General features: G+C 38.0%; 1 protein-coding gene across 3 annotated transcripts in view; it reads left to right on the top strand.

The window, feature by feature from the left end:
• The window catches only part of LOC149311858 (xylosyl- and glucuronyltransferase LARGE1), a 380354-nt gene that overhangs the window by 176296 nt on the left and 190028 nt on the right, over nucleotides 1–14030 (top strand). For all 3 annotated transcript variants that reach the window (XM_089528064.1, XM_089528063.1, XM_089528065.1), the window contains exon 5: nucleotides 9327–9450. In XM_089528064.1, the coding sequence (XP_089384190.1) occupies nucleotides 9327–9450 (124 nt within the window). The remainder of the gene's footprint in view (nucleotides 1–9326; nucleotides 9451–14030) is intronic.

Raw genomic sequence — 14030 nt, 5'->3', positions numbered from 1 at the left:
CTTTGCATTAGAGTCACCATAAGTCAAAAACTATTTGAAGCTACACAACAAGAAGAGCAACAACTGTGTGTTTGGGAAGTTTAGAAATGAGAGTTATTTGTAAAAAAAAAAAAAGTTACAGGATGACTTCTGCAGGTGAATCTAGTTCACCCCATCCCCCATAATTCCTAGTATAAGGCCTTATTTTACTTTTTATCCCAAAGAAATTGTAATTTCTTTCAGCTGTTTCTTTCCATACAACCCATAAATAAGTGGAATAGGTGAGTAGATTTGCTTTCTCTGACTTGTTTGAGCCTTCTTATCACCTGATGGCCTCTCCTCTATACACAAATATGTTCGAGAGCACATGTAGTCTATGGCTTCTAAATCTTCGTTATACAGGCTAAATTAACATTTCTCCTGTTGCATTTACATTTTTGAAGAAAACCTGAAGCTGATAGATGTTGTTTACAATAATGAAACATCAAGATTGTTTATGGATTTCCTTATATCCGGCAATAATTTCAATCTAATCTCTGCATAAATTGATAGTGTAACAGGACAGATAGACACAAATTCTTCAGTCCGACAAGGTCATAAACATGCAGCAAATATTTAAAACGTGGAATATTTCTTGTATCAGTACACAGAAGGAAACACGTTAAACCTAAATTATTTTAAAGTATATTTAAATTTAAAAAATCTTCACTGTACTTTTCCACTGTAATCCCATAATTGAGATTCACGTTCACAAATAATGAGGAGTAGGTTTGATTTGCAAGAGATTACTTATTCCTGGCGTAAATCCTTAATTATCTAGAGATAATAATGATCTAGCCTTTTGTTGTTGTATGCCTTCAAGTAATTTCTGACTTCTGGTGATCTACAGCAAACCTTCCAGTAGGTTTTCTTGGCAGAATTTGTTCAGAGAGGGGTTTGCCCTTTCTTTTCTCTGAAGCTGAAAGAGTATGATTTATCCAAGGTCACACAGTGGGTTTCCAAGGCCTATTTGAACCCTGGTCTCCCAATCCACTGTACCATACTGGCTCTCTTTAGCTCCCACATTATCAAAACCTTAGGAATTACATCTTGGTCCAAAGAAGCTTCACACATGTGGGAAAATGTTCTTATTACAGCATGAAGCAAACACTTTTCAAAGTAGAATACATTCAGGGGTAGCTGTGTTGGCCATTTAATAAATACAAACAAGAATCCATCAGTGCTACCTTTATTGGCCAACTGAACTTCACAATATGCTTGTTGCAAGCTTTTGAAGCTGATGGGCTTCTTCATCAGACAAGATGTTACAAACAAAACAGGAGGGGGGGGGAACAATTGGAGATGTTGGTCAGATGCTTGCATGTTGTTTCAGTCCTTAGTAAAGATGTTATGATGGGGATGATATCTTTTGCAGGCAGGTTGCTCCTCCTTCTGGCCATGTGGCAATAGGGAGATCCTCAAAGTCCAGGAAATTTAAAGTTCATTTGCATCTCAACAGGGACTCCTCTTTTGCTATCCAATATGTCTCCATTCCTGTGAGGTCACAGGCCTCTTTGCAGGCCGAGAACAGTATAATGAAATCCAAATATTCAAGCAAAATTTGGAAAAGTTACTTCTTTGGGTCACAACTTCGAGAATGTCCCACCATTAGCACAAAATATTAGGACTGTACTTTTAAAAAGTTGCATTTCCAAACTGAGTACAACCTCCCATTTCTAAATAATGTGCTAAATCCCTGGTACATTTCAGAAGATCAATGCAAAATTATATACTGATTAATCTAGTTTAGCACTGCTTTGATGGACAGTTCCTTTTCCCCAGACCTCAATCAGAGCTGAGCAAGCTGGAGCACTGGGGCAGCATGTAGCCCCCACAAAGATTTTATGTAACCTTTGTATCTACCAGATTTCAGAAACAATGCTTCTCCTGGGAGACTCCAAAAGTCACAATTTACCTTTTAATTAGATTCCTGGAGGCACATTTAATATCAAAAAGTAGCAGTGTTTTCAAAGCAAACCATTTTATTGTTGTTGTTGTTTTGTTTTGTTTTTGGCAGCCTCAAGAGCTGGAAATTGGTCCTCAGACTCATCAAAGTTGCCCAGTCTTGTTTTAAAGTGGGGTGCCATTGACTGAATCAGAGACCTATTCCTTGCCTTACAGCTGAGCATGGTGATACCCATTTATGTTCAAAACATGTTGTAAAGATTTGAATAAGTAATTCATACAGCTGAAATGAATTAGCTACTAGTCATCTTAGTTCTTGGAAAGACCCAATTTCTTACTCTTTCACATAAGTTAATCCTTACAATTCCTGTGCTCTATAATGCTTTGTTTTATCTATTCATGCTGATTTACATCAAAAGTAAGAAAGTGAATTTTGAAAGAATAGTTTTCTGATCCTAAATGCTTTACTGCCATGATTGGAGATCCTAGATCTCAGGGCCAAGATCATCTTCTGCAGTTCTCAGGGTGAGTAGGAAGAATCTCAGGGAAACAGCATGGCTATGAGAAGTATGAGTTTATGAGTTTTCCTAATTACTTAGCTTTGGTGGGTTTTTTTAAAAATAAATAAATTACATACTCTGTGTAACTGGGGTTGATGCTTAATTTATCATGCGTAATGACATCACCAGCTACTGCCCTTTATAACATCACCCTAGTACAGTGGTCCCCAAACTGTGCTCTTTGAGCGATTTTGGACTTCACCTCCCAGAATCCCAGACTATTGGCCAACATGGCTGAGGCTTCTGGGAACTGAAATCCAAAATCTCTTAAAGGGCACAGTTTGGAGACTGCTATTCTAGTAGCATGACCAGGGCCCATCTCATGTGACATCACAAATGGTCATCCAACACTCAGTCTCAGGGTTTGGAATTATCTTGAATCACCAATACTATTTCCTGGTTGCTAATTAAAGAGTAAGGGAGCCAGTGTGTTATAGTGGATTGAACATTGGACTACAGTTTGGGAAATTAAGGTTCAATTTCACACTTGGCCATGGAAACCTGCAAGATGACTGTCACACACTCTCAGCCTCAGAAAACCCCATGATAACTTCACCATAGGGTCACACAACAACAAATTAAAGAGCTAAATTTCCTGTTTAATCAGATATCTTGTGCCTGCTAGACATTCAGCTGCCTTCCTCATTGGCTTTTGCATTGCTCTTCCAGGTTGTTTCCCCCCACAACTGAATTTGCACCATGGAAGAAATTTCTGTCCATGTGTGCTATATTACAGTTACTTATTTTCCTGTCTGTTGTCTAACAGAGAAATTCACCTCCTGCTCTTCATTTACATTTCATATGTTCAGGGACATAAAAGTTGTCCATGAATGCCAGAAACATCTTTATTTCCCAATTAGTTTTTCATTTTTAGATGGCTAATTGCATTTGTTAATATTTAGCATGCTTGATATTTAACTCCCCTATGGTTTTAAAGTGATGGGAACCTTTTGTTGTTCTTATCTTAACATTTCTTTTACTGCCAGATAAGAATTATATGAATTAATTATCTTGAAAGCTTTACAAAACAAGAGCAACTGTGTGATCTCCCACAACATTTTATCTGGAGAGTTTCTATTTTTGTTTGGTACCTTTAGGATTTTCTTTCTGACCAAAGTCACCTTGAAATATGCTGTTGACAATACAGTATCTAAGCCAAAACTATATATCCAAAGGCAGGATCTTATTTTAAAAACTAAATCTGCATACTAATATGAAGGTCTTAATGGGAACTTATCATAACAAAATAAGGAAATGTAAATAGTTTGCAATGTAGTAACTCTGTATGAAATTAGTTATGGTTATGAGGAGGAACTGTCATTCACAGTTTAAACTTTCAGTTTACACAGAACCTTCCTTCAATATTTTTTTTTAAAAAACCCCAATATTGGATGAATTGATTAAAGGACCAAAAATGTTTTGCTGCAGTGTCTTGATCAGCCATTTGTCCAGACATATAGCTCTGTTATTCTCCCTTCAAAGCCAGGATGCCTGTAATTATTGACAGTTTCTCATTTCAAGCAAACTGGAAGACTGTGATTACCAGCTTCCTAGCACTGCAGGATGGTCAATGAATTTCAAACCATATTTTAATATTCTGTATGGTTCTGAAGATGGTATTTATGATTTCTTGGTTCTATGAGTGGATGAAGTAACAAAAGCATTTTTATAGTTTAATCCAATGCATGTCAACTCAAAAGTAAATCTTTTCAGTTCAGTAAGTGGGTATATAATTTCTTCTTTGCTCTTTGATAACTTGTCAAATAAACATATCTTAGGGGCCAAACAGACAGGCCAAAATAAAGCTGCTTCAGGTCATTTTGGGGATATGCTGTTTAAATGGCACATGCATCTTAAGAGGCCAGAAGCTACACCAAAGCTGTGCTCCAGTCCTTAGGACTCAAGCATGGCTTTGGTGTGGCTTTCAGCCTCTTAGGATGCATGCATACTTCCAAAGTGACCTGAACAGCTTTATTTTGGCCTGTCTGTTCAGGCATTTATTTATCAAGAAGTAACCTTTTGAGGGAAGCCAGCATATATAGTGGTTTGAGTATTGGACTATGAATCTGGAGACCAGGATTTAAACCCTATTCATCCATGGAAATCCACAGGATATTGTTGGCAAAGAAAGGCAAAGACAAGTCCACTCTGAATAAATCTTGCCAAGAATCTTGCCATGGTAGGTTTGCCTTAGAGTCTCCATAAGTTGGAAGTGACTTGAAGGCACACAACAACAAACTGTTTGAGGAAGGAACAAAACTTTCCTAAGACACTATCATAATGTGTGAGATAGTGGGTGTCTTGCACTGATTAAAGTATCCACAAATTCAAGTACAAATTCAAGGGAGAGGAACTTATATAACTTAAATATTTTAACTTTGAAGGAACTGTCCATCAAAGCAGTGCTGAACTAGATTAAACATCAGAACTTAATTACTGAAAGGATTCAGAAACAAGGTCACATTTGGAATTTCTGGCAATGGCAGACTGTTGCCTGCATCAATAATCTCATCCAAGGTTTTTTTAAAACAATAATGCATCAGTTTTGTCTTGTACTCCACATTTAGAACGTCGTAATATCAACTCCTCAGTTGGAATTAATCAATATGGCTGTGCTAACTGATACCAGTAAAAGTTATAGGGTATTTTTCCCCTTCTATTTTTGAATGCATTTGTTGTGCAAGCATATTCTCAAGAGTCTACGCATAATCTACTGCTCTTCCTCCTCTCTGAAGGAAGGAACTGGGGGCCATGCTCTCTAATACTCGTGTTTTCCAATTCGCTGATTTTTGTACTTTGTTTCTCCTGACCTTTTTGTCTTCAAGTGAAATGTTTTTTTCTAATCTCTCCTGTGAGAGTATGTAACATTTCTAGCTTAATGGCATTCACTTTTCAACACTTTTTCAACACTGTTGGAGAAATGCCTGATTTCCCTTTAATGGCACTATGTTCAGTTCATACTTACTGGTCAGTTAAAATTGTCCTTCCATTATTTATGTATTTGTTCCTGTCCTATCCTGTCCTCTCTAAGTGCTAAAGTTTTCCCATTTGGATACACATAAGTGCAATGTGTTTTTAGCCTAGGGTTTCTTTTTTGCAAAGATGTTTGGAGGGTGAACTGAGGCAGGAAGGCTGAAGTTGTCATCTTTCATTTCATTCATAATTATCTTATACTTTTCATATCTTTGTCCAAATTATGAAATATGTCATTCAGGATGTGAACTGGTGGAACCATTCTGATTGGGTATGGTAATTACTAAAATCATCCATTAGCATAAAAGAACTTGCAACAGAAACAACTGCTGAACTCTCCTCACACTGTTCCACATATGAACAAATGTTTATGCACCATTCCTGATCTTAAAAAAGGCTTTAGATCAACTGGTGTTTTTTATACACAATTAAATCAAAGATTTTAAATGGATACAAAATTCAGAGATTTGAAACATCTAAATCTGAGTCAGAAACCCTACTATGTGTAGGTGATGAATGTTTGATTGCAAAAATATACACTGTTACTGAAGGGGAACAGGTAAAGGAATGTATGGTGAAATAGGCTCAAAATATTGTAAGTTTATAAAATGATGTACAGATGGTATTTATTACCAGACATGTTATCGAAAAGGTAGAAGAAGAGTTCAAAGAAATGATGGAAATGTGGAAATGTAAACAGAAGACAGAATCTCTCCTTCATATGTGATTGACTTGCAATAAAGCACAGAAATATTGGACTCAAATTCATTTAGAAGATAATTTTAAAGTCAAGATACAGTTGAAACAAGATACGTTTTGGGTTTGTTTGGGTTTTTTTGGAATGCTGACTGATCAAATCAAGTAGAAATATGGAAAGAGTTTTGAATATATTATTGTACAAGAATAATATATATTCAGAGATCAAAAGACACAGATACTCTGACAAAGGCAATTGATCTACTTTCTGTTCCCAGTAACTGACTGGATGAGGGTGAACAAGCTGAAGTTTAATCCAAACAAGGCAGATGCTCTTGGTCAATGAAAAGGCATAGGGATTCAGTCTATCTTGAAGTTACACTCCCTATCAAATTGCAAACTTGTACTTTGGGTGTCAGATCTGGCTAGAGGGACACAAGTCTGATTACATCCTGTTTGAACTGTTGTAACACATTTTATGTAAGGTCACATTTAGAAACTGTTCAGAAACTTCAGTAAATTCAAATTGCTGCAGCTGGAGTGCTGACTGGGGTGACCTTATTGAACGTTGTTGAAATAGTTTCATTGATTATCAGTTCATTCCTAGGCAGAATTCAAATTTCCAGGCACAATTCAAACTGCTAGTTATTATAAGGTTTAGTTTGTGCCTAAGTCTTAAGAACCTTGGGCAAGGTGTTTTTATTAGTCTCATATGGGAAAAGGCCTTCTCTGTGGCTACCCCCAGGTTGCCAAATTCACTTCCATGGGAGACTAGACTGACCCATCCCCACCCCTTGATCTCCTTTACTTGGCAGGTAAAAACCTTTTTATTTAAACACACATTTGATGGTGAAATTGTTAGTACACAAGGATGGTGTGCTATATTTCTTATCTTCATTGTTATGAGTTTTTTAAAAATGATTTTATACTTTTAAAAAGTTAGTAGTATTTTAATATGATAGAAATTGTGTTTAATTCTTTACTACCAGGTTTCTGTTTTGTTTTGCCATTGTGATAAGCCATCCTGCATCCCATGTTGGGAGAAATGTAGAATATAAATTATATTAAATTAAATTAATAAAGGGTAAATGAACCATCTGTTATCTTAGTGTCTTTTATATATAGATTCCCTTCTTTCAAATGGAGGAGTTTGCAGATAAATACATAATGTTCCTCTTCTTAGCCTCAAAAAGAGATTTCATGCATGCTCTTGAAATATTCAGTGCTCTCAAAACTTCAGTTTAAGATGTTGGATTATTTGCTTAACCTAGTTTTCAAAACAATTGAGTGTTCCCTTTTGGAATTCTATATTTGAAAGGTAATATATTTCCAGAAGATGTCCACGTTGTTCAGAAATGTATTCGATCTGAACAATTGCCTGAGACTATTTTATTTCACCTGTGAGTCTTGCCTGTATGAAGTATGCAGTATTGAACCGAGAAAATGTAGATTTGTCAAAGATCCATGTAAGTTACTTTTGTGTAGCTGAATCTCACGTTGCTCCAGCAAGAACTGTAATCAGCTGAGTGATTATTGTAGCTAACTCTCATTGAAGTAGAAACTGATTTCATCAGTGATTTCTAATCAGTACAGTTGCTTTCAATCTGTGTTATTGGAAGAACATGAAATCCTGCCACAGAGAAGCAGCAGAGGTCCCCACAACTACCCATTAGGGATCCCTACACTGGTACAGTAAGGAACATCAACAATCTATGCAGATGACTCCATATTTCTAGTGGAACACATCATAAAGTTGGAACAATTACTAAGGGGAGTCAAGGAAGAAAGTACAAAATCAAGCTTGCTTCTGAACTTAAAGAAAACAAAAGTAATGATCACAGAATATCTGCACACATTCAACCTAGGCAATGAGGAAATCAAAATAGGTAATGAATTCTCATACCTTGGATCAAACATTGATCAGAACGGAAACTGCAGTCAAGGGATAATTAGGAATGGGAAGTGCAGTGATGAAAGAACTAAACAAATTTTAAACAGCAAAGATATACAGTGGGGCCTTCTTATCTATGGTCTTGCCATCGATGCATTTAACTATCCATGGACAGCAAGTCCCATTGCCCTCATTGGTGCTGTATGCATGCAATCACAGTAGTAGGCACAATCACATCATGCCGCCAATAGGGACAATGGGACATGAAGTTCAGAATGGATACCAAGGTCTAACTGTACAATTAAACACTAAAGTTAGAACAATCCAAGCAATGGTATTCCCCACCACTATGTACAGATGTGAGAGCTGGAAAGAGAAAAAAGCAGATAAAAAGAAAATCAACTCATTTGAGATGTGATGTTGGAGAAAAGTGTTGAGGATACCATGGACAGCCAAAAAGACAAACATATAGGTCCTTGAGCATATCATGCCTGAAAGCCAGGATGATCAAATTGAGGCTGTTGCAGTTTGGCTACATCATGAGAAGACACAGCTCATTGGAAAAGACAACAATGCTGGGAAGGGTAGAGAGTAGTAGAAAGAGAGGAAGACCTGATGGCTAGACTCAATTATCTGGATGTCAGAGGCATGAATGTGCAAGATTTAAGCAGAACAGAGTAAGACAAGTGAGCCTTTGAGATAGCCACAGGATCACCATGGGTCAAAGCTGACTCGAGGGCAGTTAACAACAACAATTGAGTGCACAGTCAACCATAGGTGCACCAGCTGTAAAGAAGTGATATGTTAAGGAAATAGGTTGCTTGGAACTGACAGACCCTGTCTGCCTTCCTTTAACCCAGATGCACAACCCTGGAAAAAGTGCAGCCATTGCCATAAGATTCCAATGTAAATGTGTGGTGGCTGGCAGTAAAAGAAATCCCCCACACACCAATTTTTCTTTTTTCTTCCATAAATAAAAGCATTAATATCACACAAGGTCTACTGAGGTGATTCAGAAACCTCAGAGCATGTCAGAACTGTGCTGTCAGTGCTCATAGTGAGAGCGAATTGGTAGCCTTTGAGAGAGCAAATTGCAAGTTAAGAGAAACATTTAGACCGTAACCAAACTATAATGGATTTTTTTTACAAAAAATTACCCTAGCTCATTGTGTGGCTGCACCACATATATTATAAAATGATATCAGTTGTAAAGCAGAAGAATTTCTTTTATAAACAGAGCTAGAAGTATTCACCATACTCTCCCTGCCTTTTTTTTCCACCAGACGGAATCCTCTTCATTTCCACCTCATTGCAGATGCCATTGCAAAACAGATCCTGGCAACTCTTTTCCAGACCTGGATGGTCCCTGCAGTGCGCATAGACTTCTACGATGCTGATGAACTAAAGGTAAGATAAAACAAATAGTGATCCAAGCCTACTTTTAATATGAAGTTTAGTTCTTTCGATGCAGTTTCATAAATTCAATGCCAGGGGCTTCTGGAGCAAGAATGGGCCCCAAAATGGCTGCTTGACTAATCTAGCCACTAATCAGGACTGAGGCTCAAAAACATAATGGAATAGTCTATACCCTGAATTAGGATATGAATTATGATAGATAAAAATAATATTAGTACTCTTAATATACACAACTTCAGTTAATTATAATTGCCATGCCTTTTCACTTACTGAGCACAAGAAAGATATTCCATAATGTGTGGTCAATATTATCAATCCCAGATCCTTGAACTTTGATTTGAAAAGATTCAGTTCTCAATTTTGCTTCAGTGAAATAAAATAACTTCTGTGGCCGCATCTTCTGTCTCTACATTATTTACTCACACAATTGCCAAACTTCTTGTTGAGGCTGTATCTATATTGCAAAATTAATGCAGTTTGACACCACTTTAGCATGGGGCAGTGCTATGGAATTCTGGGATTTGTAGCTCATTGAGATTTTTAGCCTTTTCTGTCAAAGACCTCTGGTACTGCAGCAAACTAAAAATCCCAGGATTCTGTAGGATGGAGTCATGACAGTTAAAACAGTATCAAACTGCATTAGTTCTGCAGTCTGGCAACAGCCTGAATCATCTAGTCGTGTAACAGTGTAATGTGGAAGAATGTGTGTCTCAATAATGAGTCAAACACTGATATGCTGATCCATTTCCAAGATTCATTATTCATGGTCATAGGAAGTACATGGAACATTTAAAGCCTCGCCACCTTCACAGATGCATTTGGTGAGAACTTTGGAAAAAGCCTTCTCAGTGATTGCTCTGAGGCTGTGGAACTCCTCTCCACAGGAATTTTAGTTGCTCTCCCCCAACTCTCTTTCTGCTGGCATGTGAAGGTGACTTTATATTTTAATTATCACAGATTCCTCCCTCCCTCCCTCTCTCTCTCTCTCTCTCTCTCTCTCTGTGTGTGTGTGTGTGTGTGTGTGAAGTGGTGTGCTGTATTTTAAAATATTTTACTGTATATTGTTTTTTAAATATATTTAAATGTTTTAACTGTTTTGAATCATTTTAAAAAAATAATTGTTATTTCTTTTTTTAAAAAAATTGTAAGATAACACTGTAGCATAATCTTTTTAGAAATTATTACAGGCTGCCTTGAATCCCGTCTTGGGAAAAAGGTGGGCTATAAATTCAATAAATAAATAAATACACTATGAGCCCTTTAATACTACACATTTATAGCAGTGTGTTTCTGAATTAACTGCCATGGCTGCATCCCATGGAAATAGTGGTATTTGTAGTTTGGGGAGGCACTAGAACTGTCTAGATGAGAATAATAAATACTCATCCCTAAACTGCAAATCCCAGGATCCCTTAGTATGGAATCACATCAGTTAAAGAGGAATCATAGTGCCGTAAGTGTGTAATATAAAAAAGAGGTTATACCAAATTCCTTTTCCACAGATTTATTTGGATAAGAGCCATCTTTCCAACATTTGCATTAGTAGGGGCAAATCATTAAAAGCATAACTGTCTGACCCCATTCTAGTGGCCCCATGAGCCCATTAAAATCTGAGCCCATAATTCTGCTAGAATTTACCTGGATTAAATGAAATGTCTCCTTTTTTAGTTCCTTAGCTTTCTAAAATTTAGATTTAGAATCAAAGGCCCGTTACAAACGGGCCTTTTAGTACAGAGTCAGTCCGTACTAGGGTTAGGAAGGTGCGGTGCTTCCGCGCCCCCTAACCCTAGTACGGACTGAGTCCATACAAAATGGAGGCGCCCCATCTACATGGGGGCCGCCATGACGATGTCATGACCGCGCCACCTCTATACGGGGCGGCGCAGATGTGATGTCGTCGCTCTGCACCAGGGTGCTTAGTGCGCCCTTTGCGCGGAGCATGAAGGAGCTCCTTTTCGGAGCTTCTTCCTGGTTTGCGCTGCTGGGCGCAGCCTTCACATGGCTGCACCCAGTGACGCGAAGGAGAAAGGGGCCAAGCGGCCCCTTTCTCCTCCTCCCCGCCGCCGCGGGGTGTCCTTGGGGCTTCAAGCCCCAAGGACACTCCCTTCCAGGCTGCGGGGAAGCGGCCTTTTGCCGCTTCCCCGCAGCCTGGAAAGCGGCGGATCGGGGCCTCAGCAGCTGCCGTTCTAGCCACTGAGGCCCCGATACCCCGGGGAAAGAGGCGGGTACAGGCCGCCGCTTTTCGGTGGTCTGTAACGCACCTAAAAGCCTAATCACATTACAAAAGTAAGCCAAGACATAACAGTAGAGAAGCGGCTTTCCTCTTACCTCTTTGCATGCCCTCAAAGCACTTCTAGTCATCTTCCAGAGGGAGAAGATGGCAAAAGCATGCCTTTTGCCAACCAGATTTTACCAGTGTGACAAAAGGCATGCATTTATGACCATCTCCAGGAATAGATGTGCGGAGAGGTAAGCACTCACTGCTCTATCTCTCCATCTGAGCATACTTTTGTAATGTGATAAGGCTCTAAGTCTTACCCTTGTGGAGAACCAGAGAGATTCTGGAAGAGTTAGCCTTTGCTTGAAGGAAACGAGAACTTACACATAATTAATTATTATACTTGAGTGCTGGAAGCATTTTATGTATCAGTATGCTATATGGACATCAGCAACACTAGACAAATTCTATTTAAATATATTGCAGAATTAAAAGATTTCATGTTTGGAAATAGGTATTTGTGTATGTGTAAAGTTGTGACTGTATGAGTAGGATAATGTATGATGATTTTAAACATTTTTAAAATGTTTAATAAAAAGTATTTTAAAAAAGTGTATAGAAATCCCACAGAAAACTGTATCTTAACCATTTATTTCACTCAAATTTACTTACAATAAATATGTATATGTAAAAAACTTTAAATTAGAACATGGCAGTTTACTAGTTTGTTGGAATACAGAATGAATGTCATCCAGAGAAACTGTAGAAAATATTTTAAAAACCTGGCACCTGAAAGTTGTGACAGTAATTTGTATTGCATATCAAATCATTGCCATGCTGAACTTGATTAAAATCCTGTAAAAGGGTAAAAACAAGATTTAGCAAATTGCTGTACTAATTAAGGAAATTCCAAACCACTCCACATGTTAGTAGGATGTGAAAACAGAATATAATTGGAAGAAGTGGCAAAGGGGAAGGATTACCTGTCAGAAAATATCCTTTAAAAGAGAGAGATAGAAAGAGAAGGAGATATGGGGGAAAGGGGGGAACTTCAATATCGTTTGCATATTAAGCAGTAAGCAAATATTGACCTAGATGCATCTTTCTGCTGAGGACTGCATTTTGAGGGGAAAAGAGATTTCATTTGTAAGCTTGCGTATTATTATTATTATTTATAAAATGGCATATAGACACCAAGGCTACTTAATTAGGATTGCAAGCCATGAGAGTCAGTTCCTTTCTCTTCATTTTAACACCATACAGAGGTAGTTCAAGAAGAGTTATATGTTTTTTGCTCATTTGTATTGGCCTATGAAGGCTTCCCAGGGTGAGATCTATCCTATCCTATCCATCTATCTTCCTACCTTGTTGTTGTTGGGTGCCTTCAAGTAATTTCTGACTTATGGTGACCCTAAGGTGAACCTATTGTAGGGTTTTCCTGGCAAGATTTGTTCACTGGTGGTTTGCTTTTGCCTTCCCCTAGGATGAGAGCATGTGATTTGCTCAAGGATACCCAGTGGGTTTCATGGGCAAGCCAGGAATTGAACCCTAGTCTGCGGAGTCATAGTTTAACAACACTGGCTCTTAGATTCCTACCTACCCACCTATTTTTGGATTTGTACCCCGCTTTTATCCCAGAATGGGAGAGTGGATATTCCATCTAGTCCTAGCCTCTGTCAGGCTCCACAGATATAACAAATGCTTCATCTCCTTTCCTGAATGTCTCTCTTTACCCCAGCCTATTGACTTTTTGAGAAAAGCAACCTGTAATCTTTTATCCCAAGTATGAGAAGTGTGTCCCTGCTAGATCCTGAATGGGGAAAATGGGGGCCTCTAGATGTTGTTGGATTCCAGTTCTGATCCATTCCTGACACCTTGGCCAACAATGAAGGATGATGGAAATACAGTAGTAATTCATCTGAAGGGACCCCACCCTTGCCTAGAACATGTTTGTGTACCACATCAATTATTATGTCTTGAGGCGAATGCATAGTGAGACTTGGTGGATATATTTCTAAATTGTCTTATTTAAATATGTTTTATAGAGAGTTATACCATAGATATTTGAAGCAAATCTATTGTTCTTCCCTTTCTTCCAAAGAATTCACTAGAACCTTAGTAAAAGTGAAGCTTTTATGATTTCAAAATCATATATTGAAAGTCATCTCAATTGTTATAAATGCATTTTCCATTAAGCGGGTACTCTCATCCATGTATAACAATGAACTTTTGTAATAACATAAGGACTGTGTGAACAGTCTGCAATATCTTACGTATGTATGGATGATGGCCCTTAGGACTACATCTACCAAAGCTGTTCTTGTTTTATTTCTGGAAGTGTTCTTGTTTTATT

Source organism: Sceloporus occidentalis, unplaced genomic scaffold, assembly GCF_023333645.1.
Source record: "Sceloporus occidentalis isolate IW3139 unplaced genomic scaffold, rSceOcc1.0.p SCAF_5, whole genome shotgun sequence".
Lineage (NCBI taxonomy): Eukaryota > Metazoa > Chordata > Lepidosauria > Squamata > Phrynosomatidae > Sceloporus > Sceloporus occidentalis.
Note: the sequence above shows the minus strand (reverse complement) of the source record. Positions and strands in the feature narration are given on the sequence as shown.